The 24,652-nt window shown below is 38.6% G+C and overlaps 2 protein-coding genes, 1 long non-coding RNA gene and 1 pseudogene across 6 annotated transcripts; 1 reads left to right on the top strand and 3 right to left on the bottom strand.

Moving 5' to 3' along the window:
• Nucleotides 1-6,773: 6,773 nt before the first annotated feature.
• On the bottom strand, nucleotides 6,774-8,373 carry LOC149096087 (uncharacterized; annotated as a pseudogene).
• Nucleotides 8,374-9,225: 852 nt separating this feature from the next.
• LOC149096088 (perlucin-like protein) lies at nucleotides 9,226-10,044 on the bottom strand. The gene has a single exon (XM_089281250.1). The coding sequence runs from the start codon at nucleotides 9,977-9,979 to the stop codon at nucleotides 9,545-9,547; it is 435 nt and encodes a 144-aa protein (XP_089137376.1). The 5' UTR covers nucleotides 9,980-10,044; the 3' UTR covers nucleotides 9,226-9,544.
• Nucleotides 10,045-12,074: 2,030 nt separating this feature from the next.
• On the top strand, nucleotides 12,075-23,487 carry LOC149096089 (uncharacterized). 3 transcript variants are annotated; one of them, XR_016204508.1, is made up of 6 exons: nucleotides 12,075-12,148; nucleotides 14,253-14,342; nucleotides 15,015-15,133; nucleotides 21,459-21,548; nucleotides 22,190-22,288; nucleotides 23,363-23,487. It is a non-coding gene; the product is annotated as an uncharacterized LOC149096089 (long non-coding RNA). The 3 variants fall into 3 exon arrangements; XR_016204509.1 differs by lacking the exons at nucleotides 21,459-21,548; nucleotides 22,190-22,288; XR_016204510.1 differs by lacking the exons at nucleotides 14,253-14,342; nucleotides 21,459-21,548.
• Nucleotides 17,807-19,494, bottom strand: LOC149096090 (perlucin-like protein). Of its 2 annotated transcripts, XM_089280969.1 has the most exons (3): nucleotides 19,310-19,494; nucleotides 18,879-18,938; nucleotides 17,807-18,420 (listed from the first exon to the last, which is right to left on the bottom strand). In XM_089280969.1, exons 1-3 carry the CDS (start codon nucleotides 19,374-19,376, stop codon nucleotides 17,990-17,992), a joined length of 558 nt encoding a protein of 185 aa, XP_089137095.1. In that variant the 5' UTR covers nucleotides 19,377-19,494; the 3' UTR covers nucleotides 17,807-17,989. The 2 variants fall into 2 exon arrangements, with proteins under 2 accessions (XP_089137095.1, XP_089137094.1); XM_089280968.1 differs by lacking the exon at nucleotides 19,310-19,494 and having other exon boundaries at nucleotides 18,879-19,032.
• Nucleotides 23,488-24,652: the final 1,165 nt, after the last annotated feature.

The raw sequence follows: 24,652 nt of genomic DNA on the forward strand, positions 1-24,652 counted from the left end.
AAACACGCATCGGCGGGCGATCTCATTCATCGACAACAGAGAATTTACTGGATTTTTACACGAATAAAACTGAGCAGTATCTACGGACGTAAAGTTATTAAGCCTTGATGAAACATCAAGCGTTGCTTACAATTCAAGCGAAACTCAAACTAGCAATTATTTTGTTTTACTTTTCGGTCGCGATAGACTGACAAATTCCTCGCAAGCGTGTGGCAAGAGGAGCTAGGAAACTATGAAGTCCTGAAGCTCTGCTATATCTAAATATATCCAGCTAGTTTTTTGCTCTGTAATGGAAAAGCTGTTAATCTCCAACATATGTGAAATTTAAAGTGGAGTAATGTACAGCTCATGTAAAAGAAGCATCCGTCGGAACACAACTTGGTCAGCGATATATATAAGCTTACAGCGGAACGTACCTAAATTCGACACTGTCTTACTTCACTCAAACTGGAGCAGCTTACGACAAAAATACTTAAGCAAAATTCCAACAGACATAAACGCGTTGAGTTGTGGGCCAAAAACATGAAAAATTTCGGGAATTTCGGACTCCATTTCCCCCGCGCGACATCCGCAAAAATCCTCGCAGTATGTACGCGCGTGTGCCGCAGGTGATGGCGCAATTTGTTCTAAAAATAGAATTATTGTCCCATATCATGGGGACAACCCCAATACTAGAAATGGCGCGCGCTTACGGTCTCCGTCCCCGATTATGGCTCCTGGCTTAACTTAAACCTGCCGAAATTTGCTCGTCCTCTTTACCTTTTTTTTTTTTCTTTTTTTTTTTTTTTTTTGTCATCAGGCTTTTTGGCACTTACATAAATGATTGAGCAGAAAATAAAAGAAAATGGTGAACATTTCTGTATTTTAGTTCCCTACTTTTTCAACGCAAAATGAAATCGGTCTAGATGCCAGTCTAGATGGGAAAATTTAGACCGCGGTCAATATCGATTTCAACCAATCAAATTCGTGAATTCGGCAGTTCCCAGTTCTTGTGAGACACAGCCATATAATAATGGCCTATTCCTACACGTCTTGTAAGTAGCTGATCAAGTGATCAGCCTCCAGCCAGCTGAGATTTTTAACAACCAAACCCCAATCCTCTTCAGTTCTATTTACAATATTTATTTCTCCATAAATAGTGTCCCTAATTAGCACAGTTCAGTTCATGTTTTGTTTCAAATTACCAAGTGCACATAAAGTGCAGTGAATTTAAAAAAAAAGTACTGTTGCAAATAGGGTTAGGGTAAAGGTACAAGTAGTCGGATTTTAAAATCCTGTCTTTTTAACTAATTTATTCATTGTGCAATCACAGCATAAATCCACCACTCTCGCGTAACCATGGCGACATGGTTATACCAGTTGTTACACGAGACAAAAATGCACCGTCCATTTTAAGCGAACCTCGAGGTGTTCTGAATTGTGATGAAAATTATCTTCTCAGTCAATGGAGACTAGACTTAAGAATCAACTTTAGGCAATAGTGTAGGCTTATAAATAAATATAAAATATTTTGATGCGGTCCTAAGCATAAACATAAACATTACATAAGCAATTTCATTGACAGGATCATATTTTTCACGTAACACACTGTGACTATTTTGTTTGGTTGCTAGACGATGGACACAATGGTTAGAATCCATTATGATTACGATCACCAATGTAAAATAACCCACTTTGACAGTTTCTTTGTTGTTGTTTAGTGTTCGGCTTGATTTGAAACCTGTTGTATTGTAAAATGGCTCCGTGAAATTTGCACATTGGCTAACATTTGAAGTTTAATCGTATTCGCACAGGAGAAAGTTACTATAGATATTGTCCGCGCTTACTCAATTTTTATGACATCATCTGAAAACTATCTAGAAACAATTCGGTATGACATACCGTTGTACTCAGAACTTGATGTTTCCATTGGAACGGTATTTTGACAGACAAGTTTTCAAAAGTTTGGATTTTAAAAAGTTGAATTAAAGGGATAATAGCATCGCAATTTTGCTAAAATTTTGCCCGAACAGTACAATGATAAAATTCGGGCAAAGTCAAAAATGTTCCTTTAATACCAAGATGAAAGTTTTAAGTAAATGGTCAATTCCACCTACGAGACGCGCCTGCAGGGAATCATGGTAGTTGTATTCATCATCTTGGACACAATACTTGTTTTTGATGAATACAACTACCATGATTCCCTGCAAGCCATGATTCCCTGCAGCCAATCATGCTAACTCTCCTACCCGTGTCGCGTCCTGCGATTACCTCAAGAAAATAAATTATTTGCCGTTTCGTGTTAAAGAGCATACTGAGCCAACAACAATGTGTTAAAGTAGAAAACAAACGGCGGAATGAAACTGAGGTACCAGTGAACATTTAAAGACGCGGCAGCCAAGATCCGTCTTCCAGAACTTACATTGTAAGTCGTACGCTCCACAGCATGTCATGGAATCGCGTGCATTTGTTGTTATGTTTAAGTTATAGTAAATCGTAACTGATGCGTGAAGCTAGTTGTGAAAAGCGCATCTTCGAAAAGCCTCGGCTAGAAGACCTGATCATTAGCGTATCGTCAGAACTTTTCCATGGGGCATACTCCGATTTTTGATGTATTAAAATTCAGCCTAAAACAGTAGACAACAGACCTCAGTACGAGGCTCTGGGGAATGACTACAGAGTTTGTGGGGTTTATTCCTTAGAGCCTCGTGCTGAGGTCTATTGTGTTAGGCTTAATTCTAATATATCAAAATTGCTCTATTACAATCAGAATTCCCTAAGTATATGCATTTTAAGGAAATACTTAGCAAAGTGTTGGAATGGGGCTTTTTTTTCCCGGTATTTTTGTTTCGTTTAAAGGCGTTGGCGTGTTTTTCTTTACTCAGGACAAAAATGGCACCAGACTGCGGGCGTTAATAGGGAGCTTAAGAAACCACGACGGCGACGCCAGGGACAACGTCGATTCAAAAAATTACTTTACTTTGTTTATCGCTTTCAAAGCTATCACGATACTGAATCTAGAACACATCAATAAATTCGAAATAAAACCTTGAAAAATTAGCCGTGGTGGGTCACGTTTTCCAGACAACGCAGAATTTGGTAACTTTACATTGTTGTTGTGCAGAGGACGGCAAAGAAATGTACCAAGAATTATAACGCACATGCTAAGCCATTGTTCTCCTCATTAAACCTTTTGTTTAGCGACGTTGCCGTTGCCGTCGTGGTTTTCTTAAGCTTCCTAATAAAACACCTAAAACAGTGTAAACCTAAATGGTTACTTAAGTCCTTTTCTTAAGTTCATCCGAAAATGTAGTGCCCGTATATAACATCGTGATCAAAGCGCTCGAGTCAATTTTTCCTTAAAGGGATAAATATTGATATGCGAACGCTCAAACGGTCATGATATCCCTGATTGCCACTTCAATTCGGCCTTCTGCGTTGCCAGTTTTGCCTATTTTATTAACTTGACGCTAGCCGACGATTGCACTTGAGATTCCTTTAAAATTAAACAGATCATCAACTATTGTTTTCGCTAGCTGGTTGAATTGTTTCTCTTCAATAAAACTTCTTTTTGTCCTTAAACCTGCCTACATACATATCTGCATACATGCCTACATATCAACAACGAAATTTCTACCAAGTATTTCTTTTTAAATTTGCCAGAAACTTTCTAAACTTCAATTAACCAGATCTTGCGTAAATATTTTGTCTACCGACATTCTCTTACCTTTGACAAAAATACTACCAAGCAAAACCACGGGAAAACTGAAAAACATCATCTTGTAGATAACACCCATGGCACACATCATGAAGTGAAAATGAAATACAGACAAGTACTTCTTAGAAAGCCGGTATACACAATACAATATATACAAGCGATATCCTAATATAGCTCTCTGTGTTTGGCTTTACGAAAATCAACGCTTAAACTTATAATTTATTAACCATTTTGAGCAAGAGAGCATAATGTACCTTATGAGAATCTAGAAAACAAACAGATAAGGACAAGGAGTTGGCTTTCAAAGGCAGCGTCTAAGATATTTATTATCTTCCAGTTAAAGCCTCTAGGCGTGTACTGTAATCGCGTGCAACTGTAATGCTCTAAGTTGCAGCAGATTGCGCCTAATAAGGAACTCTTTTCACATTCAAGACGTAACGAATTGGCGCATGCGCAGCTGTGAAAAGCGCTGCTACAGTACCACGTGAAAGTGCACTTGACAAGTGGCTAGACGTTTTGATCCGCGTTCGGCACATCGATCGGAACCTGAGGAATTACAATCAAAACTCCCTAAGAAATACATTCCAAGGAAATATATTAAGTTAAGTGATGAAATAGTTTTCCTGTGACTACACATAGAAGAGGGGTTGGTAAGCCTGTGGCTTGAACTGCGGTGTTAATCGAAACTTGTCCAATAATGGAGAAACAAGTGAACTAGTTTAACCTGTTGTCCGCGGACAGGTTGAAAAGTTCAACACAGTCTTTAAAGAAAATCTTGGCTTAAAAGCACTTCCAGTTTCAAAGTATACCTAATGGTTCTTTTTAACTGTTCCTGGGGTTTTAAGGTGATATCTCTGTGAGTGGTTTAAATACGAAGTTTGTGGTTCTCAGTTTATAACCCCTGGGGATCCCGCCATTGCGCGGTTAGAAATGTTAATATGGAGTCTACAGAAGAAGATTTTTTTCGTTGGAACTGGGCAGATTCATCTGGAATGTAAATTATAAACGATTAGAAGCATTTTTACATCTCTAGATTAAGACAACGCTGTGTTTTAAAAACGTCCAACCACGCATTGACGTCATAATTTCCCCTCAAGCTTGTCGCGCGAAATTTAAAATCCTGAAATTGCTGAAAGGAAACGCCCAGCATTCAAAACAGGCAAAGAATTATCGACTGAATTTCACGGAAACAGTTTAACATTACCACCAGCTTGTAATGCGGGACAAAACTGTTTTTAAGCAAGATTCCCTTTAATATTACTGTCGGCAAAATGGAGCACTTACAAAATTCTTTGTGGTCAATAGATATTTTTGTGTATGTTTTTCGAAACATTCATTCAAAAGTTTCGTCAACCTACTTTACACTAAAACTAAGTTTAAAATTACTTAACTCTGTACTTACCGTCCAAGTTCAAGGCTGAATTTTATCCACGGCAATCTGCGTCAGTTATTAGTAAGAGTTACGACAGCAAACTCAGTGTTTAAGAAGAACAAACCGAAAAAAAAAATCCAATCACGGTTGCACACCAGAAAAAAAACAGGTGTCATATAGCACTCCTACCTCCCCATAACGACCACTTTCATCTGTCCCTAAAGTGGTCGTTGCGGCAAGGTTCGACTGTATTAATGAACAGAACTCGATTGTCTCTTAAATCGGGCACCAAATTGCCTACAGCTTGAAGAATTTTGTATTAGAATACTAAACGTATAGTATAGGTACAAAAAACTGTTTCAGACTAAGGAAAGAAACTAGTTGAAATTTCCGAGCTCTCCTCTTAGAAACCACGTGCGTAATTTGCATATTATAATTTGAAAAAAAGGAGACTGCAGAGCTATGTTGGTTTTTTTTTTCCTGTGGAGATCTAAAATAATTTTATACGGGAGGTTCCTTATAACTACTTAAACAATAAACCAGATAGTTACATGATTTCAGGTTACATCGTATAAACGTTTTTCTGAATGACCGCCTGTGTGTCGTATTTACTTGCGCGCAAGGCTATCTTTTTTTCCCCGAAAAATTATTGTTATGGATATATGACCGAGATAAAGGAACGCAATTTAAGGCTCCGTTGGAATCAATGGATATAGAAATTTCTTGGCCACTTTTCTTCCCAACTTGATTGAAAACATGCAACTTAAGTTTTTAAAGCAATGTTTTTGCTTTCAAGGTGTGTCCAAAATGGAAACAAAGCGGTATCGTTTTTTTGCTCCTATCACAGTTATCTCATTCTTTTTCCAACGCCCTTTTCAAAATGTTTTATAAAAAAGTCTTTCTACTGATATCATGCATTATCAACAATTTTTTTTTTTTTTTTTCTCTGAACAACAAATTCGGAAAAGCGTGACATCTTTCAAAAGGTTCATTGTTTTCTTGATCGAGTCTTATCGACCTTTCTATACATTTTTCAGAGATACTGAAAGTATTAGGGTGCTTACCATTTAGCCATGAAAGCCGGAAATTGCGATTGAAAGTCAAATAGAACCGTAATTTTCCGGAACATCCGTTCGGAAATGGTAGACTACCCCCAGAGGTAATTTTTGAATTACCTCTGGGGTAGAGTACTGTTGAACAGAGTTTCTCTCTCTGGATAGCTAGTCAAAAGTTGTTCAGCCTTTCTGATCCTTTCTAGAAAAACATGGTGTTAAATAGAGAGGTACAGTGGAATATGGATTATTCGAAACTCCAAGGAAACAAAATAGGTTCGAGTTACCTAGAGTTCAAGAAAACGATAAATGGGGATGGGAGGGAGATTGCAGTGTTCCAGTGGAGGAAATCGGCCATGAGCATGGCGTTCGGTTCCTCGCGGTCGCATCTGAAATAAGCCCAAAAGACATTCAGGGGCACCAAAGGAGCATAAAATGTTTAAGGAAGCAACCGGAACGATGATCCTGCTGGTATACGTTGGATCAATAGTGATCTAATCGGCTTTAGATATAAAGTGAAGAATACAAAGGCAAAAATCGACACAACGTAGGATGATTTTTTGAAGGTGTACTATATTTCGGCTGGCCAAACCAGCCTTCTTCAGTTACAATGAAAATTTTACATTAGGACGTGCTTTTGTGTAGCCGATATTTTCGTAATACCGGAAATACGTAAAAGTAATTGACAGTGTAAATTAAAGATAAGCATACGGTAAAATAAAATAACATGATAAAAGAACATAATAAAAGAAACAAATGGAAACAATTAATATGTTTCTTCGCGGATGTTCAGACCATCAGGATCAATTGTTCTGCCTTTTTGACTTAAAAAAGCTTCCCTGACCTTACGGATAGAGTCTCAGTTCGAAAAGATTTTTTCGATGGGGATAAATTGCATGTCGTTAGCAGTGTGGTTAGGAGAGGACAGGAAATGTTCGGCGGCTGTAGTAGGTTTAGATTTGTTGTTAGGGTTATCTATGGTACGGCGGTGTTCATTAAATCGGTCTTTTAATCGTCGTTTCGTCTCTCCTATGTATTGTAAATTACAGCGGTTACATTGAATCATGTAAATGAGGTTTTTAGTGTCACAGGTCAGGTTAGATTTTATGGGATGCGTTTCCCCGGTAGAAAGGAAGGTATACGCAGTAAGTCCGTGAGAAATGTAGGGACAAGTAGCACAGTTTTTGCCACAACGGAAAGAACCAGAAGGGAGTTGGGGATTAGAAGAATTAGAAGAGAGTTTAGCTGTAACTAGTAAGTCACGAAGGTTAGGGGAGCGTCTGAAGGCTACAACAGGCAAATGCTGAAAAACGTTTTTGCAGCGGTTAGAAGAGAGCAAAAAATTGTAATGTTTTTTTATGATGTTAGAGATGTGAGGAAGTGATGGATTGAAGGTAGTTATAAATGGTATACGTTTAGGTTTGTTGACGTCTTTGGTTCGTAGAGAAAGTCTGCGGGGGATGTCGGCGGCTCGCCGTATTTGTTTGGTGACGAAATTACGGTTGTAACCTCGTTTAAGGAGGTAAGTGGTAAGTTGAGCAGCGCGAGTATTTTGAAAACGTGGCGTCGGTAGAACTGATACGTCGTAAGCGGAGTGCTAGACTGAAAGGAATGGCTTTTTTAGTATGTAAGGGATGACAAGATGAATAGAGTAGATGTTGGTGTTTGTCTGTAGGTTTGGTGCAGAGGTCAGTAGATATACTACTGTCGTTAGTCAAAGAGACACTAACGTCAAGAAAGGTACGTTAGTAGAAGAGTGTGAACTGGTGAATTTAATGGAGTGAATGTTGTTAAGATAATCGATGAAAATTTTTAGGTTGTCTGGACCCTCGGTCCAGATCATAAAAATATCATCGATATATCGTAGCCAAGTGTGGGGTTGAAATGGGGCATTTTCCAAAGCGTTGGCTTCGAAATAACCTAGAAAAAGGTTAGCATAAGAGGGGACCGAAGGAGCGCACTAAAAAGCGAAGGAAGAAGGAGGAGGAGCAGGAGGAAGAAGAGGAAGGTGGAGGGGAATTGATTGTAAAGCCCATTTCCCTGCCCAAAACCATCATTGACCACCAGACTGACCTTTCAGGCTCCTCTCGAAGGATACGTTGAGCCCCGTTAACGGTGCGTTGCTCGACCAACTGAGCCGCAATAATTGGGAGTGAACCATTTTGCGATTCCACATGTTTCCGCGAAGGAATGAAGTAACAAAAGATGTTGTTAAAATTTATCTTTAGTCTCGGGTGTCGCATCGGCGACATGTTTGGAGGTATCTTTAAAACCAAACGGAAATTATAAACAGCTATCGATTTGAGATGCCGCAGTGTTTATACAAAAGGAATTTGTCTTCGTACAAGAATTCAAGGTCAAACCAAGTAGCATTGAAGAAGTATGAAAAACATATTTCCAACAACTAGCCTTCCGTGTTATAAGTGCAATAAAGCTACAAACATTGGGAGTTAGCCATATTGTGGGTTAATTGGTCAGATAAAAGGAACGTAGTGATCAGTAATGCTAGAGGGAATCCCTCTAGCAAAACTGGTAACTCGGTAACAGGTTGATCAGAAATATATGTTATTGGCCGACTGGGAGGTCCGTATAATGAAAAACTGTGACCGAAGTCTTGAAGACACTGGAAAATACGGATTCCTTCTTCCCAGCCATCTGATAGCACGAAGAGCGAAGGAAGCGTTTTAAGGAATCAAAACCATGATTCTGAATATGAAATTAAATGATTAACAAACCAATGTCATTATTTTCTATACTGTGATTTCAAACACTCGCAAAAAACGAAATAGATATAGCTTTGGCGCGTTTTGCCTCAGCAAGTGTCATAGAGAAACATTTCATAGAAAATGTCATAAAACATGTCATAGAAAAATTTTAAATTCCATATTTCCTGTTTCAATGTTATCCAAATGAAAAAGTGAATGGATTCAACATTGAGAAAAGGAAAGAGATATAGCCGAGTGAGTCCACAACATTTTGACCACTGTGATGACGCGTACTCGCTGTCGATAAGAGTACAGACCACGCTAAACCACATTCGATTTTTTAATTTACCACAATATCAACGTCAAAGAAAATGTTTTTTTTTTTTAGAACGCGAGCTGAAAAAGGCATTGCGCGACAGATTGAAGCGAGCAGCGTGGTATGGACTCTCATCGACAACGGCAAATTAGCCAATCAGATTGCGTGATTAGCAGCAGTTGTGGTAAAAAAAAAAGAAATTGACAAACAACAAGGTATCCATGGTAACATTTTTATTGTCAAGCCGCTATTTCTTCTACATCCCGTCGTTTACAATTATTTTTACTTCATTGCATATTTGAATTCCCTTAGCAAGAGTCCAAGTTTTTTTCTGCTTATTAATCGAGTACAATGTCCATCACCCCATGCCTACTTGTGGCTTTTGACCCAGTTGGCTTCCAACTAGGGCAGTCCCTCGCAGACAATGCCATTTGGAAGGCTTGAGTCCACCCGACATGGAAAGTCATTCCAATAACCAGCTGCTCTGATGGGAAGGAGAGATAAGTGCCCATGGTGCCCATCCATCCACATTTGCCCGCAAGGTTCTCTCGCATTTCCGTTGGGTTCATTTGGAGCCCAGTTCGTGTAGACTGCAACCGAGTGATCGTACCAGTAGAAATTGTTTGAAGACCATTTCAGCCCGATCCAAACCTCTTTTAGCGAGGGAGCTTTCTTCGTGACGAGATTCAGGACAAACTCGTTCTCTTCAGCGCTGTTTATCTTCACCAGTCCTCCGCCCAAAGATTTGCTGTACGCTTGAGTCTGGTCCCAAGTCTTGATTGAACTGCTCACAAGGCAAAGAATTATCGACGGAATTTCACTGAAACAATTTAACATTAACACCAGCTTGTGATTCAGAACAAAACTGTATTTTAACCAAGATTCTCTTTGATATAACTGTCGGCCTAAGTTCAAGGCTGAATTTTATCCACGGCAATCTGCGTCAGTTATTGGTAAGAGTTACGACAGTAAACTCAGTGTTTAAGAAGAACAAACCGAAAAAAAAAAATCCAATCACGGTTGCACACCAGAAAAATACAGGTGTCATATAACACTCCTACCTCCCCATAACGACCACTTTCATCTGTCTCTAAAGTGGTCGTTGCGGAAAGGTTCGACTGTATTAATGAACGGAAGCCGATTGTCTCTTAAATCGGGCACCAAATTGCCTACAGCTTGAAGAATTTCGTATTAGAATACCGAACGTATAGTATAGATACAAAAAACTGTATCAGACAAAGGGAAGAAACTAGTTGAATTTCTGAGCTCTCCTCTCAGAAACCACGTGCGTAATTTGCATACTATAAAGTGAAAAAAAGGAGACCGCAGAGCTATGTTGGTTTTTTTTTCTTGTGGAGATCTAAAATAGTTTTATACGGGAGGTTCCTGATAAGTAGCTAAACAATAAACCAGAGAGTCACACGATTTCAGGTTACATCGTTTAAACGTCTCTCTGAATGACCGCGCCGTGTGTGTCTTATTTACTTGCAAGGCTATCTTTTTTTTTTTCGCCAAATTATTGTTATGGATATATGACCGAGACCAAGGAATGTAATTTAAGGCTCCGTTGGAATCAATGAATATAGAAATTTCTTGGCCACTTTTATTTCCAACTTGATGGAAAATATGCAACGTAAACTTTTTAAAGCAATGTTTTTGTTTTCAAGGTCTGTCCAAAATAAAGACAAAGCGGTATCGATGTTTTTGTCCCTATCACAATTATCTCATTCTTTCTCCAACCCCCTTAACAAAATATTTTTTTTACAAACCCCTTAATGGATCTTTTTTCTGATGTCATGCATTATCAACAATTTTTCGCATTTTTCATTTTAGGAAAAAAAAACCCTCATATTTTGATTTATCATGCCGAATTTAGTTCATAAGGAAAGTCTTATAGGAATAGACTGCAAAGTTGTGAAATTTTTTTTACAAGAAATGAATGCCAGGTGTAAACACTTACCCTCTGGCATTTAATTCTTTTAAAAATTGGCAAGTTTACGGTCCCAATTTTTAAACGAGTTTGCAACGGATTCTTATGAAACTTATTAGCTTGGTAAGTTTATCAACTTCGGTATGATAAATCGAACGGTGACTCTATTTTTTGTTTTGTTTTGTTTTGTTTTGTTTTGTTTTTTGTTGGAACAACAAATTCAGAAAAGCGTGACATCTTTCAAAAGGTTCATTGTTTTCTTGATCGAGTCTAATCGACCTTTCCATACATTTTTCAGAAATACTGAAAGTATTGGGGTGCTTACCATTTAGCCAAGGAATCCGGAAACTTCGATTGAAAGTCAAGTGGAATCGTAATTTTCCGGAACATCCGCTCAGAAATGGTAGACTATGGTAGACTACCTCAAGAAGTAATTTTAATTTCCAGTTCCAGTCTCTCGTCAACCGAAAACAATTAAGTGAAATAGAATTATAAATAGTTTGTTTGCTGATTGTGGCAAACCCTTTACCATCATTATTCAACGGTCAACCTAACCGGGTTATTTTGACAAATGGCAAGCACCCTTGGTCTCCTAACTGGAAACGTCTTTTGATACAGCTGTCGCAGAATGACACATGGCGATGGAATGAAGCATTATACATCTCGCTACTGAACAAGTAATTTCTTTTGTATTCACCTCCATGAATACAAAACTGACCTTCCTCGATTAGGAGAATCAGTGGAATCGTTTTTTTAATAAATCATCCAAAAGAGGCATAGCCGTAGCGGCCTTTCCAGCAATACAATTCAGAATCTTATATTTTTACAACTTGGCGAAAGTTGGTAAGTTCCTATCACAATAATTCACTATATTGAAAACAAAAAAATTCGCTATGTTATACATACAGTAGCATACATATAGTTGTCAATCATAGAAAAGCAGACCAATCAGGGCCCATTACGTTTTTTTATGCTCACCTAAACCATTTCATCACTACTTTTCTGGATACTTAGGCGACGTGGCATTATTCTTCAACTGAACGAGTCGAGATCGGTACAACTTGCAAGCACACAAGGTAATAATATTTGGTTTTAGTGTTTAACGTGTTTCTGAAGGGCATGATCTTACCTAAAATCCTACATTGACAAATATCGAGGGACCGCACGCAGGATGAATCATAGCAAAATTTACAAACGTTCTCTGGTAAAAATTTATAAAACATAAGCTTTCAACTGCCTGAGTGAAAAGGGGCTGTCTTTTTGGCCGGCAGCAAAAACAGCACAGAAATCAACTATACAACCATACGACTTCTCTACTCTTTTTTAATCACCAGTTTTTTCCTTGCAGTAAACTCTCCTCATCACCATTTACTTTAATGTGTTATTCATCTCTTATCTTTGTTTTTCTGATTTCAGAAAAATTGGACTTGAATGCTATTAGTTCACCGATGTTCCGCATACGCAAATCTAGTGACGAATAATTTTGCCAACTTGCGGCTCAAATTCGTGACGCCCTAGATGTTTTTGTGTTATTTAAACCTGTATCTCCGTTTTTGTCTTATTATTTGCAAGTCAACCGTTTTGATATCGAACATTATCATCATAGAAACGAAACATAGCCAAAGAAATGCAGTTCAAAATTTCTGTCGGTTTATAATGTTAGAGGAATATTCGCCCCTGCCCTAATTCATTCACAAACTAGGCAAAAATATGTAATTTTAATAAGCTTTTTCAAGCCTGTTTTGACATATTAAAATAAATTACCAAAATAGAAAAAAAAGACATTTGTTCTGTCATTACTACATTCTTTCCAGCGTACCTTTACATGATTTAATATTCTTTTTCTTGCATATAAAACACTAAAGGTACACGTTTATACAAACTGTTAATTCTTAACGAGGGAAAATTGAGCTGGTATTTTGGTATTGTTTTTATATATTGTTTGATCACATGGTAAAATGTTTTCATATTGCATACGTTGATCGACAACTGTTAGTCATGAAGGTAAGAAAGCCAATCAAAATCCATTAGGTTCTTTTTTGTCCCCATCTCGATCGCCACCCATTTCGTCGCGCTACTTCAGTTTCTACTGGTCTAACCTGGTTGAAATAGTAGTAACTGTAACAAACCGAGGTAAGAACATTAATTCATATTTATGGTATACGGTAACAAAAGCTCAAAAATACTTTGAAATTTCTATTGATTCTTAAAGTGATTGTTCTGCCCACAAGCCACATGTTCAGCATCTTTTAGACTAACACGTTATGTTTTAAGGGAGAAAGGTTCTTTGAGGCCGACCGCAGAAGCAACAAAAACTTCCAACAAAGATTAGGGAAGTTTTAGAAGTTTTCTTCCTTCTGGCCCTGTACTCCGTGTTCTGCTTGTAATAGACCAAAGAGAGGCAACAAATAGAAAACCGTTGATTTATAATATGAAGACTTTTAAACAAGAGAGGATTTTGTCAATTGCCCACGTGCAAGTCGAATTTTAGTCCTTACAATGCCTGTTTGAGGTTTCTTGTGTACGTTGTCTAGGAATAATGCTGCCTTCTTTAACTGTGTATAAACTTAAGAGAGTCAACGAAATGCATGCAGCTTACCAAATAACCACTTTGCCTCACTCTCATTGTGTGTTACTGCGCCTTTCAATAACATGCTAAGCTGAACTAAAATTCAAAGCTTAACCGACAAATGCGTTTTTCGCTACCGTCAATATAATCAGATGTTCGGTGGCTCCTCCCAGCTTCCGACTACTGCCGAGCGCGCGGTAATCAAATCAAGTCGTTGAGCACAGTTCAGACAACATAGTCGGAAGCTGGGAGGAGTCGCCGAATAGTTTGAAAGTTAGCTGCATGATAATCTTTGTTTTTCAATATTTGCCTCATTAGCGTACGCGATACAGTTTCGGATGAAGATACAAAAAAATTAGTTCTGAATATTGAAAGGGTACAGCACGATTAACTGTCCCAAGGAATTTGAACCCGGTATATTGAACACTTTTTGTGCGACGTACACCCAAAGAGGCAAAAATTTCACTAATTACTGAGTCTCACAAGGTCTTTAAATGTTTGTAGTACCGTGTCTCGAGCAAGCTAGGTTAGCAAGTAACTTATTCAGTTATTGCTTGTTGATATGGCAAGACTTCGGCTTACCATGTAATCAATATATATTTTTTCCTCAGCTTACTTTTGATCTAAGATGTCGGTCATTAAAAGCCTTTGCTTTTTGATGTTATTGACGACCGTAGTTCTGGAGGCTACTCCAATGAAAGGTAAAAGTTCTTTTGATTACTGATCAGGGCTGATTCACAAATTCAGTGGAAAGAAACTCATGAACATGTTATTTGCCTCGCGGAAAATCAGGCTCGGTGAGGTTTTCAAAAGGTTACAGCTCGAAATCCTTGTTTACCTTGTTTCGTTATGAAATTTTTTCCTTTCTTTTTTGTACCTGAGGAAATTGGTAAAGTCCGTCGCACACCTTTGTGATTGACAAAGACCGCAAATTCCGTGAAAAAAAAAATGGAGAATCTCATGAGATTTTTCTTAAGTTTTTGTATTTAAACATTAAACTAAAATTTTGCCTCAGACTACTTCGATGCCTACATGTTTGATAGATTTTCTTACGTCCGATGTTTGTGTCTTTGTGACAAAAATTGAAGAAAATTAATTCGCGTTTTAAGGGATCGCATATTTTGCCGATAAATTCTAAGTTTGGCTTGATTTTGTCGCATCTTTATAACATACAATCAAGCTTTGTGGTAAGGATGATTCACAGCCAGGAGCCATAATTATGGCTCCTGTCACAGCTTAATCGGTCAACAATTCCTTCGATTGGAAGGTAATTTTACAAATTTCGCTTTTTAAACAGCTCATAACAGTTATTTTAGTAGCAGAGCGTTTTAACGAAGGAGATCACTAACAGTGATATATAATTTTACCCACAGGGAAAGGAATGGCGAAGAGGCACGCATGCGAAAACTCGTGTGTAGTTGCTTCACATTGTTATGGGATGCCGCTTTATCAGGACACTGGCTGCCCTTCAGGCAAGATTTGCTGTGATAATGTAAGTTGAGTCCAGAGTAACTTGCATTTAAGAGAGCTCAGTCGAGGTATTTTGGGTCATTTTGGCAGCGTACAAAATAACCTTCAAATTGAAGGAAAATAGTAGTTTACTAAGATAAAAAACGTCCAAGAGATAATAATCAACCATATGCATAAAGAAACAAAGATGGATGGAGAAGATTAACTCGGATTACAAACGACCAAATTGAAAAATTAGCACTAAACTTTTCAAGACTCACGAATCGTGTTTTAGCTCCTTTAAGTATTTCCCTCTCTGACGTTTGTGGAGGCGGGGTGATCGAATTATAAAGGGCGCTGGATTTGAAGTGTGGAGGTACATGATTCAATAGCCCATTTTACAGTTGTGTGCTCAGTGACCTGGTCCATGAATGAATGAAAGCGAGGCTGGAGGGGACCTTGCTTTGATACAGACCTCTCTGCTTTTGACATGTGAATATAACTAGTTTGCATTAGAGCAACCTGATTTACACAACAAAAGCAGCGAGTTATCAGAGCATCTCCAGCCTCGCTGCCATTCAAAGGCCAGGTCACTGAGCAGACAGCTGTGAAATTGTCTATTCCTCCACCCTGCAGCCAACTGGTCTTGCTCTCGGTAGTCCCCAATTCAACTCCTCGACTGCGTTGAGTAAATAGCCAACTGGTCAGCCTCTCACCGATTGGGATTCTTAATAGGTTCTATTTTATTTGCAATATTTGCTTGTTAATTTATAGTGTCTCAAATTATCACAACAGTACTAAATACATTTAACTCTTGAATGAAGTTCTCTTTTTCCTTCCTTCCTTCCTTCCTTGTCCTTGCTTGCTTATTTAACTCATACAGTAATCTGCGTCGTTTATTTCTTTTTGTTACGACTGGAAATGAGTTCTCTCCTTCAAAAAAACACACAACATGAGTAACCTCAGTGAAGAGGTCGATGAGTAGTGTTGGTAAAAAAAACGAGGTTACAAAAATAAACTTGGAAAATGTTTATCTCAGCCTTTTCACTTGTTCTGACATTTCCTGTAAAATGTCCCTTCGTGTTTCAGGACCTTTAAAAATAGCACTGTTACCGGAAAAGGCGGATTACCAAGGGGAGGGGGGGGGGGGGAGTACCAGGGCATAAAATAAACAGGGAGGTACGAAGTGTTATAGCCTTTGAAATTTGCGATCTAAAGAGTTTCGGGAGCTTTTTATCTGGTGTCTCTTTTGGGAATAAGAGATTCTGGTAATGAAACTTTGGGGGCTTTGACAAAAGGCAATAATTAAGAAATATTTTCTAGGCCTTTGGAAAGATTTGAGGGATTTGCGTTCAGCATAATAGCCCATTTTGGCGCAAACAATTGAACTTTATTTGCATCCTCCCGTCACTAATATACTTGAGTACCACCTTCGATGCATGCGTCATTGATTTATGTTGTCAATTTTTTTTCGTCCCTTATTAGTCTTTCTTCAACTGTATTCAGTCGATTTAATGTTATGTTTTTCTTCTAATCAACGAAGTATGTAATCTCGCACCCAGACTTCACCCTGTTTTCCCCTTCCGCCTGGCCGTGGGAGATCTAGGCTCGAGAAGTTTGCACATTCTTTGCCTAGATACATGTTCGATGAAAACTGCTTTCTGATCGTATCTTTGTAATTACTAAACAGCACGTATGTATAAAAATCATAGCCTCCTTTACCCTTAATTTGATTCATGTTTCTATTCTTGTCGTTTGTAGACCACTGTCACAATAAACAATTTTGGATCATTTGTTTATTTTCGCTCTTTCAATGCCAGGCGTGGCCCCTAACTCGATTAATGTTTAAACCAAGCCAGAAAGGCTCGTTGTGTTGTGTTCTTGTACATAATAGCCCATTTTGGCGCAAACAATTGAACTTTATTTGCATCCTCCCGTCACGAATATACTTGAGTACCACCTTCGATGCATGCGTCATTGATTTATGTTGTCAAATTTTTTTCGTCCCTTATTAGTCTTTCTTCAACTGTATTCAGTCGATTTAATGTTATGTTTTTCTTCTAATCAACGAAGTATGTAATCTCGCACCCAGACTTCACCATGTTTTTCCCTTCCGCCTGGCCGTGGGAGATCTAGGCTCGAGAAGTTTGCACATTCTTTGCCTAGATACAGTTTCGATGAAAACTGCTTTCTGATCGTATCTTTATAGTTACTAAACAGCACGTATGTATAAAAATCATAGCCTCCTTTACCCTTAATTTGATTCATGTTTCTATTCTTGTCGTTTGTAGACCACTGTCACAATAAACAATTTTGGATCATTTGTTTATTTTAGCTGTTTCAATGCCAGGCGTGGCCCCTAACTCGATTAATGTTTAAATCAAGCCAGAAAGGCTCGTTGTGTTGTGTTCTTGTACAAGCACTTGACTCTCAAAGTGCCTCTCTTCTCTTAGGAGTATAATGAAAATACCTGCTAAATTTGGTTCATTTTTTCGTGAATTGCTAGAAATTATACACGGTTTGTGGATTAGTCAAACTTTCGGGTCATAGGTAAAATAAATGTCGATGGGTTGAAGTTATTCCTAGCTTATAAAATGCGCATTGATAAAAGTAACATTGAAATGATGAAGACATACAGAAAATCTTTGCAAACTTGGGCAAAGTGTTAAAAACGTGGTCCACGAGATATAAAGAAATTGACAAACAATAAAGCATCTATAGTAACATTTTTATTGTCAAGCCGCTATTTTCTCTACATCCCGTTGTTTAGAATTATTTTTACTTCATTGCATATTGAAATGTCCCTTAGCAAGAGTCCAGGTTTTTTCTACTTATTAAACGAGTACAATGCCCAGTACCCCATGTCTGCTTGCGGCTTTTGACTCAGTTGGCTTGTCAACTAGGGCAACCTCTCGCAGACAATGCCATTTGGAAGGCTTGAGTGCACCCCACATGTCAAGTCATTCCAATAGCCAGCTGCTCTGACGGGAAGGGCATATGAGTGCCCATCCATCCACATATGCCCGCATGGTTCTCTCGCATTTCCACTGGGTTCATTTGGAGCCCAGTTCGTGTAGACTGGAACCGAGTGATCGTACCAGTAGAAAGCGGTTGAGGACCATTTCAGCCCGATCCAAACCTGTTTTAGTGATGGAGCTGTCTCCGTGACGAGATTCAGGACAAACTCGTTCTCTTCGGCGCTGTTTATCTTCACCAGTCCTCCGCCCAGAGATTTGCAGTACGCTTGAGCCTGGGACCAAGTCTTACTGGAACTACTCACCAGGTAACAGTAGTTGTCAAATCGCGTCCAGCCGTGAGGACAAGGTTCACCTGAAAATGAGTTGAAATATGGAAAATGTTGATTATGAAGTGTGATCTAGCTTCAAAATAGTTAAACAGCTTACGAGTTCTTCAGTAAGTTCAAGACTCTTCAACCAAGTCGTCTAGCTTAATACCAAGATACTAGAGTTCGTGAACAAAGTCCAAAAAGTGATTACTGAGTTTCTAAACAAACCTGCAGGCAGAAGAGCTGCGTCGGCGAGGATTCGAAGTGGAACGCCTAGATATTTGTCAACTTCACGTTGACTTTGTAAAGCTAAAACGCGCTACGTCAGTTCATTTTCCGTTGTAAGCTTCAGATTTAGTATTTTCTTTGTAATTAAATTCGTTGGTTAATGCACTGCGTGGTAGAATGGACAGGAGCAATTCTAGAAACGATCTGAGGCGGGGTGTATGATCTAAGCTTACTTGACGCACTCGGTTGACAAAATTTCAATGGCTTAACTTACCAACAGTCTTCTCAATGTTTTCGAGAACTCCAGGATCCTGTTGTGGCACACTAGGCAATGCTGAAAGGAAACCAGAAAATGGGAAAAAGTAATAAGAAATAGCGCTCTGTAAAGCAGACAACGCACATAGCAAAACCATAACTGGTTATAGAAACACCGGTGGACTGGAGTGATACTTTAGTTTAAGCGATACTTCATTAGCACAAGTTTCCGAAAGAATTTAACGGCAAATTTGTGTTACTGTACTTGTTAATAAGTCTGATCGCATAAAGAAGGCATATTTTAAGATTTGCTTTTTGAGGGCATATCTAAAACGCTTGGTTTGGGCCGCGTATCTTTCAAACTAGAAAATCGTCATGATCGATACCTCAATTCCTATGGATATAATGGCGATTAATTACTGTTAAAGTCACAAATCGGAATTACAATACCTGCTACACATCCTATGGCAAATAGAGCGGTAACGATATAGAGTGGCAAAGATGTAAACATCTTCATCTCGATTTTCCTTTGGCTGTTAGAGGCAATGTTAAAGGACAGTTTGAACGCAATCTCGCTCACGTTTCCGTGGGGTCGATGTATAATGAGTCGGGCAGTAGTGATGGCTCACTCTTATACCATCCATCGAACACGAAGAAACAAGCACGTAAACACTATGATGTCAGTATGAAGAAGCGTAAACTCGAGGGGAGTACCCGTCGGTCGAGGCAAGCTCAGCTAGAGGGTATTTACTCCATTTAAGCTATTTTAGACCCTGCCGTGAGCCAGATCGGACCATAAATTTCCATAAATGTCCAGACCAAACACGGAAAACACTCAGAACGTCTTGAGCGGCAAGCTTTTCACATTCGCGTGTTCCCTTCTCGTGATAATTTACATTTCCGTCATCACTCGCTGAGTTTCTGTCGAGTTCTTTACGTACAAGGTTGTCGAGAGTCCAGCAGGATGTGGACGGAAAGTCTTATTGAAACCTGTTTAGAGTGTGCTACCCTTGTTTGAAAATGTCGAGTGATCAAAACGGTTGTTCAGTTTTGTATAGTGGCAAATGTTCGCCGCTTTGTTGTACTAAAGATCCCTAACTTGATTAAGAAAAAGGCCTTGTCGAAGACAGTCATGTTAAATTAAATATGCCAGAGCTCTGATATTTCGTCCTGATTACAATCAGTTGTACTAAGCCACAATTTCGCCTGTTTATCGCTTTCTAAACAAAGGTTGTATACTTTTGAGCGGTCCATGTGAGAATCAGTGAAATACAAATGCTGGCGAATAAATAACGCGCTTTGAGCAACGAAAAAATGTCAACAGTGGTTAATGCTCCAAAACTGAAATATTTACTTAATATTTACACTGTCTGTTTTGTTTTGTTTTGTTTTTTTTTCTTTTTTTTTCTTTAACTTTACGTGGCAGGTCATTATCGTCCTCAGCGACCGCGATACTTTTGGTCAGAGACAAGGTGGCTGTTCCAATAGGTCGTTTTCACTGTCACGCAAGGAAAAACAATATGGGAAACTAATCAGTGGATAAAGTCAAGAAATTGTTATGTTATACGAGACAAGTATAAGACACTTCTCCAAGTTTCAGGTCTCTTTTTATTGATTTTTAAAGTGATTTTTCTGCCCACAAGCCAACTGTTCAGCATTTTTTAGACTAACACGGAAAGAAAGCTTCTTTGAGGCCGACCGCAAAAGCAACAAAAACTTCCAACAAAATTGAGGGAAGTTTTAGAAGTTTTCTTCCTTCTGGCCCTGTACTCCGTGTTCTTCTTGTAATAGACCAAAGAAAGACAACAAATAGAATAGGCATGGCAAAGAAAACCGTTGATTTATAATATGATGACTTTTAAACGAGAACGCATTTTTTCAATTGCCCACTTGCAAGCCGAATTTTAGTCCTTAGAATGCCTGTTTGAGGTTTTCTGTGTATGTTGCTGTCTGGGAATAATGCTGCCTTCTTTAACTGTGCATAAATTTAATAGAGTCAACGAAATGCATGCAGCTTACCAAATAACCACTTTCCCTCACTCTCATTGTGTGTCACTGCGCCTTTCAATGACACGCTAGATTGAACTAAAATTCAAAGCTCAACCGACAAATGCGTTTTTCGCTACCGTCAATATAATCAGATGTTCGGCGGCTCCTCCCAGCTTCCGACTACTGCCGAGCGCGCGGTAATCAAATCAAATCATTGAACACAGTTCAGACAACATAGTCGGAAGCTGGGAGGAGTCGCCGAACATTTTGAAAGTTAGCTGTATGATAATCTTTGTTTTCAATATTTGCCTCATTAGCGTACGCGATACAGTTTCGGATGAAGATACAAAAAAATTGGTTCTGAATATTGAAAGGGTACAGCACGATTAACTGTCCCAAGGAGTTTGAACTCGGTATATTGAACACTTTTTGTGCGACGTACTCCCAAAGAGGCAAAAATTTCACTAATTACTGAGTTTCACAAGGTCTTTAAATGTTTGTAGTACCGTGTCTCGAGCAAGCTAGGTTAGCAAGTAACTTATTCAGTTATTGCTTGTTGATATGGCAAGACTTCGGCTTACCATGTAATCAATATATATTTTTTCCTCAGCTTACTTTTGATCTAAGATGTCGGTCATTAAAAGCCTTTGCTTTTTGATGTTATTGACGGCCGTAGTTCTGGAGGCTACTCCAATGAAAGGTAAAAGTTCTTTTGATTACTGATCAGGGCTGATTCACAAATTCAGTGGAAAGAAACCCGTGAACATATTGTTTGTCTCGCGGAAAATCAGGCTCGGTGTGGTTTTCAAAGGGTTACAGCTCGAAATCCTTGTTTAGCTTGTTTCGTTGTGAAATTTTTTCCTTTCTTTTTTATACCTGAGGAAATTGGTAAAGTCCGTCGCACACCTTTGTGATTGACAAAGACCGCAAATTCCGTGAAAAAAAAAATGGAGAATCTCATGAGATTTTTCTTAAGTTTTTTTCTTTAAACATTAGACTAAAATTTTGCCTCACACTACTTCGATGCCTACATGTTTGATAGATTTTTTTACGCCGGATGTTTTTGTCTTTGTGACAAAAATTGAAGAAAATTAATTCGCGTTTTAAGAGATTGCATATTTTGCCGATAAATTCTAAGTTTGGCTTGATTTCGTCGCATATTTACAACATACGATCAAGCTTTGTGGTAAGGATGATTCACAGCTTAATCGGTCAACAATTCCTTCGATTGGAAGGTAATTTTACAAATTTCGCTTTTTAAACAGCTCATAACAGTTATTTTGGTAGCAGAGCGTTTTAACGAAGGAGATCACTAACAGTGATATATAATTTTACCCACAGGGAAAGGAATGGCGAAGAGGCACGCATGCGAAAACTCGTGTGTAGTTGCTTCACATTGTTATGGGATGCCGCTTTATCAGGACACTGGCTGCCCTTCAGGTAAGATTTGCTGTGATAATGTAAGTTGAGTCCAGAGTAACTTGGCAACGTACAAAATTACCTTTAAATTGAAGGAAAATAGTAGTTTACTAAGATAAAAAACGCCCAAGAGGTAATAATCAAGCATATGCATAAAGAAATAAAGATGGATGGAGAAGATTGACTCGGATTACTAACGACCAAATTGAAAAATTAAGACTAAACTTTTCAAGACTCACAAATCGTGTTTTAGCTCCTTTAAGTATTTCCTTCTCGGACGTTTGTGGAGGCTGGGTGATCGAGTTACAAAGGGTGCGGGATTTGAAGTCTGGAGGTACATGATTCAATAGCCCATTTTACAATTGTGTGTTCAGTGACCTGGCCCGTGAATGAATGAAAGCGAGGCTGGGGGTAACCTTACTTTGAAACAGACCTCTTTGCTTTTGTCATGTAAATACAACTAGTTTGCATTAGAACAACCTGATTTACACAACAAAAGCAGTGAGGTATCAAATCATCTCCAGCCTCGCTGCCATTCAAAGGCCAGGTCACTGAGCAGACAGCTGTAAAATGGTCTATTCCTCCACCCTGCAGCCAACTGGATTTGTTCTCGGTAGTCCCGAATTCAGCTCATCGACTGCGTTGTGTAAATAGCCAACTAGTCAGCCTCTCACCGATTAGCATTCTTAATAGGTTATGTTCTATTTGCAATTATGCTAGTTAATTTATAGTGCATCTCTCCAATCCTCCGTAGGAAAAAAGATGGCGACTGGTACATTTACGCATAGTTTTTAGCGCACGAAAACCTAAACAACGTTCATAAAAACGTACAGAAACGTTATAAAATCTTCAAACCTACGCTACTTAATATCCTTTGTACAGGGACAAATAAGTTAAAAATTTGGCTTTCTTTGTGCCTTGTAGGCTGTGTTAGGTTCGCGAGGTATTGTGGTAAAATGTACAGCCGCCTTATTTTTTCCTACTAAATGCATTTAAATCTTAAATGAAGTTCTCTTTTTCCTTCCTTCCTTCTCCGATCCTTGCTTGCTTATTTAAGTCACACAGTAATCTGCGTCATTTCTTTCTTTTTGTTAGGACTGGAAATGAGTTCTCTCCTTCAAGAAAACACACAACATGAGTGACCTTAGTAGTGAGGTCCATGAGTAGTGATGGTAAAAAAAAAGAGGTTACAAAAATAAACTTGGACAACGTTTATCTCAGCCTTTTCACTTGTTTTGCGCGTATATGAGCTTGTCCCTGCATCATCTGTCGCTCTAACATTTCCTGTAAAATGTCCCTTCGTGTTTCAGGACCTTTCAAAATAGCACTGTTACCGGAAAAGGCGGATTACCAAGGGGGGGGGGGGGGGGGAGTACCAGGGCATAAAATAAACAGGGAGGTACGAAGTGTTATAGCCTTTGAAATTTGCGATCTGAAGAGTTCCGGGAGCTTTTTATCTGGTGTCTCTTTTGGGAATAAGAGATTCTGGTAATGAAACTTTGGGGGCTTTGACAAAAGGCAATAATTAAGAAATATTTTCTAGGCCTTTGGAAAGATTTGAGGGATTTGCGTTCAGCATAATAGCCCATTTTGGCGCAAACAATTGAACTTTATTTGCATCCTCCCGTCACTAATATACTTGAGTACCACCTTCGATGCATGCGTCATTGATTTATGTTGTCAAATTTTTTTCGTCCCTTATTAGTCTTTCTTCAACTGTATTCAGTCGATTTAATGTTATGTTTTTCTTCTAATCAACGAAGTATGTAATCTCGCACCCAGACTTCACCATGTTTTTCCCTTCCGCCTGGCCGTGGGAGATCTAGGCTCGAGAAGTTTGCACATTCTTTGCCTAGATACAGTTTCGATGAAAACTGCTTTCTGATCGTATCTTTATAGTTACTAAACAGCACGTATGTATAAAAATCATAGCCTCCTTTACCCTTAATTTGATTCATGTTTCTATTCTTGTCGTTTGTAGACCACTGTCACAATAAACAATTTTGGATCATTTGTTTATTTTAGCTGTTTCAATGCCAGGCGTGGCCCCTAACTCGATTAATGTTTAAATCAAGCCAGAAAGGCTCGTTGTGTTGTGTTCTTGTACAAGCACTTGACTCTCAAAGTGCCTCTCTTCTCTTAGGAGTATAATGAAAATACCTGCTAAATTTGGTTCATTTTTTCGTGAATTGCTAGAAATTATACACGGTTTGTGGATTAGTCAAACTTTCGGGTCATAGGTAAAATAAATGTCGATGGGTTGAAGTTATTCCTAGCTTATAAAATGCGCATTGATAAAAGTAACATTGAAATGATGAAGACATACAGAAAATCTTTGCAAACTTGGGCAAAGTGTTAAAAACGTGGTCCACGAGATATAAAGAA

The sequence above is a fragment of the Orbicella faveolata genome, unplaced genomic scaffold (assembly GCF_042242905.1).
Source record: "Orbicella faveolata isolate gen_17 unplaced genomic scaffold, um_ofav_v1 contig_48, whole genome shotgun sequence".
Lineage (NCBI taxonomy): Eukaryota > Metazoa > Cnidaria > Anthozoa > Scleractinia > Merulinidae > Orbicella > Orbicella faveolata.

Bases quoted from the DNA above. Each gene is read 5' to 3' on its own strand.
- LOC149096088 (XM_089281250.1), bottom strand. From the start codon at position 9,979: ATGTTAAATTGTTTCAGTGAAATTCCGTCGATAATTCTTTGCCTTGTG.
- LOC149096090 (XM_089280968.1), bottom strand. From the start codon at position 19,017: ATGGTTTTGCTATGTGCGTTGTCTGCTTTACAGAGCGCTATTTCTTAT. The intron at 18,421-18,878 runs GTAAGTTAAGCC...ACTCATTTTCAG, and splicing joins AAACATTGAGAAGACTGTTG to GTGAACCTTGTCCTCACGGC.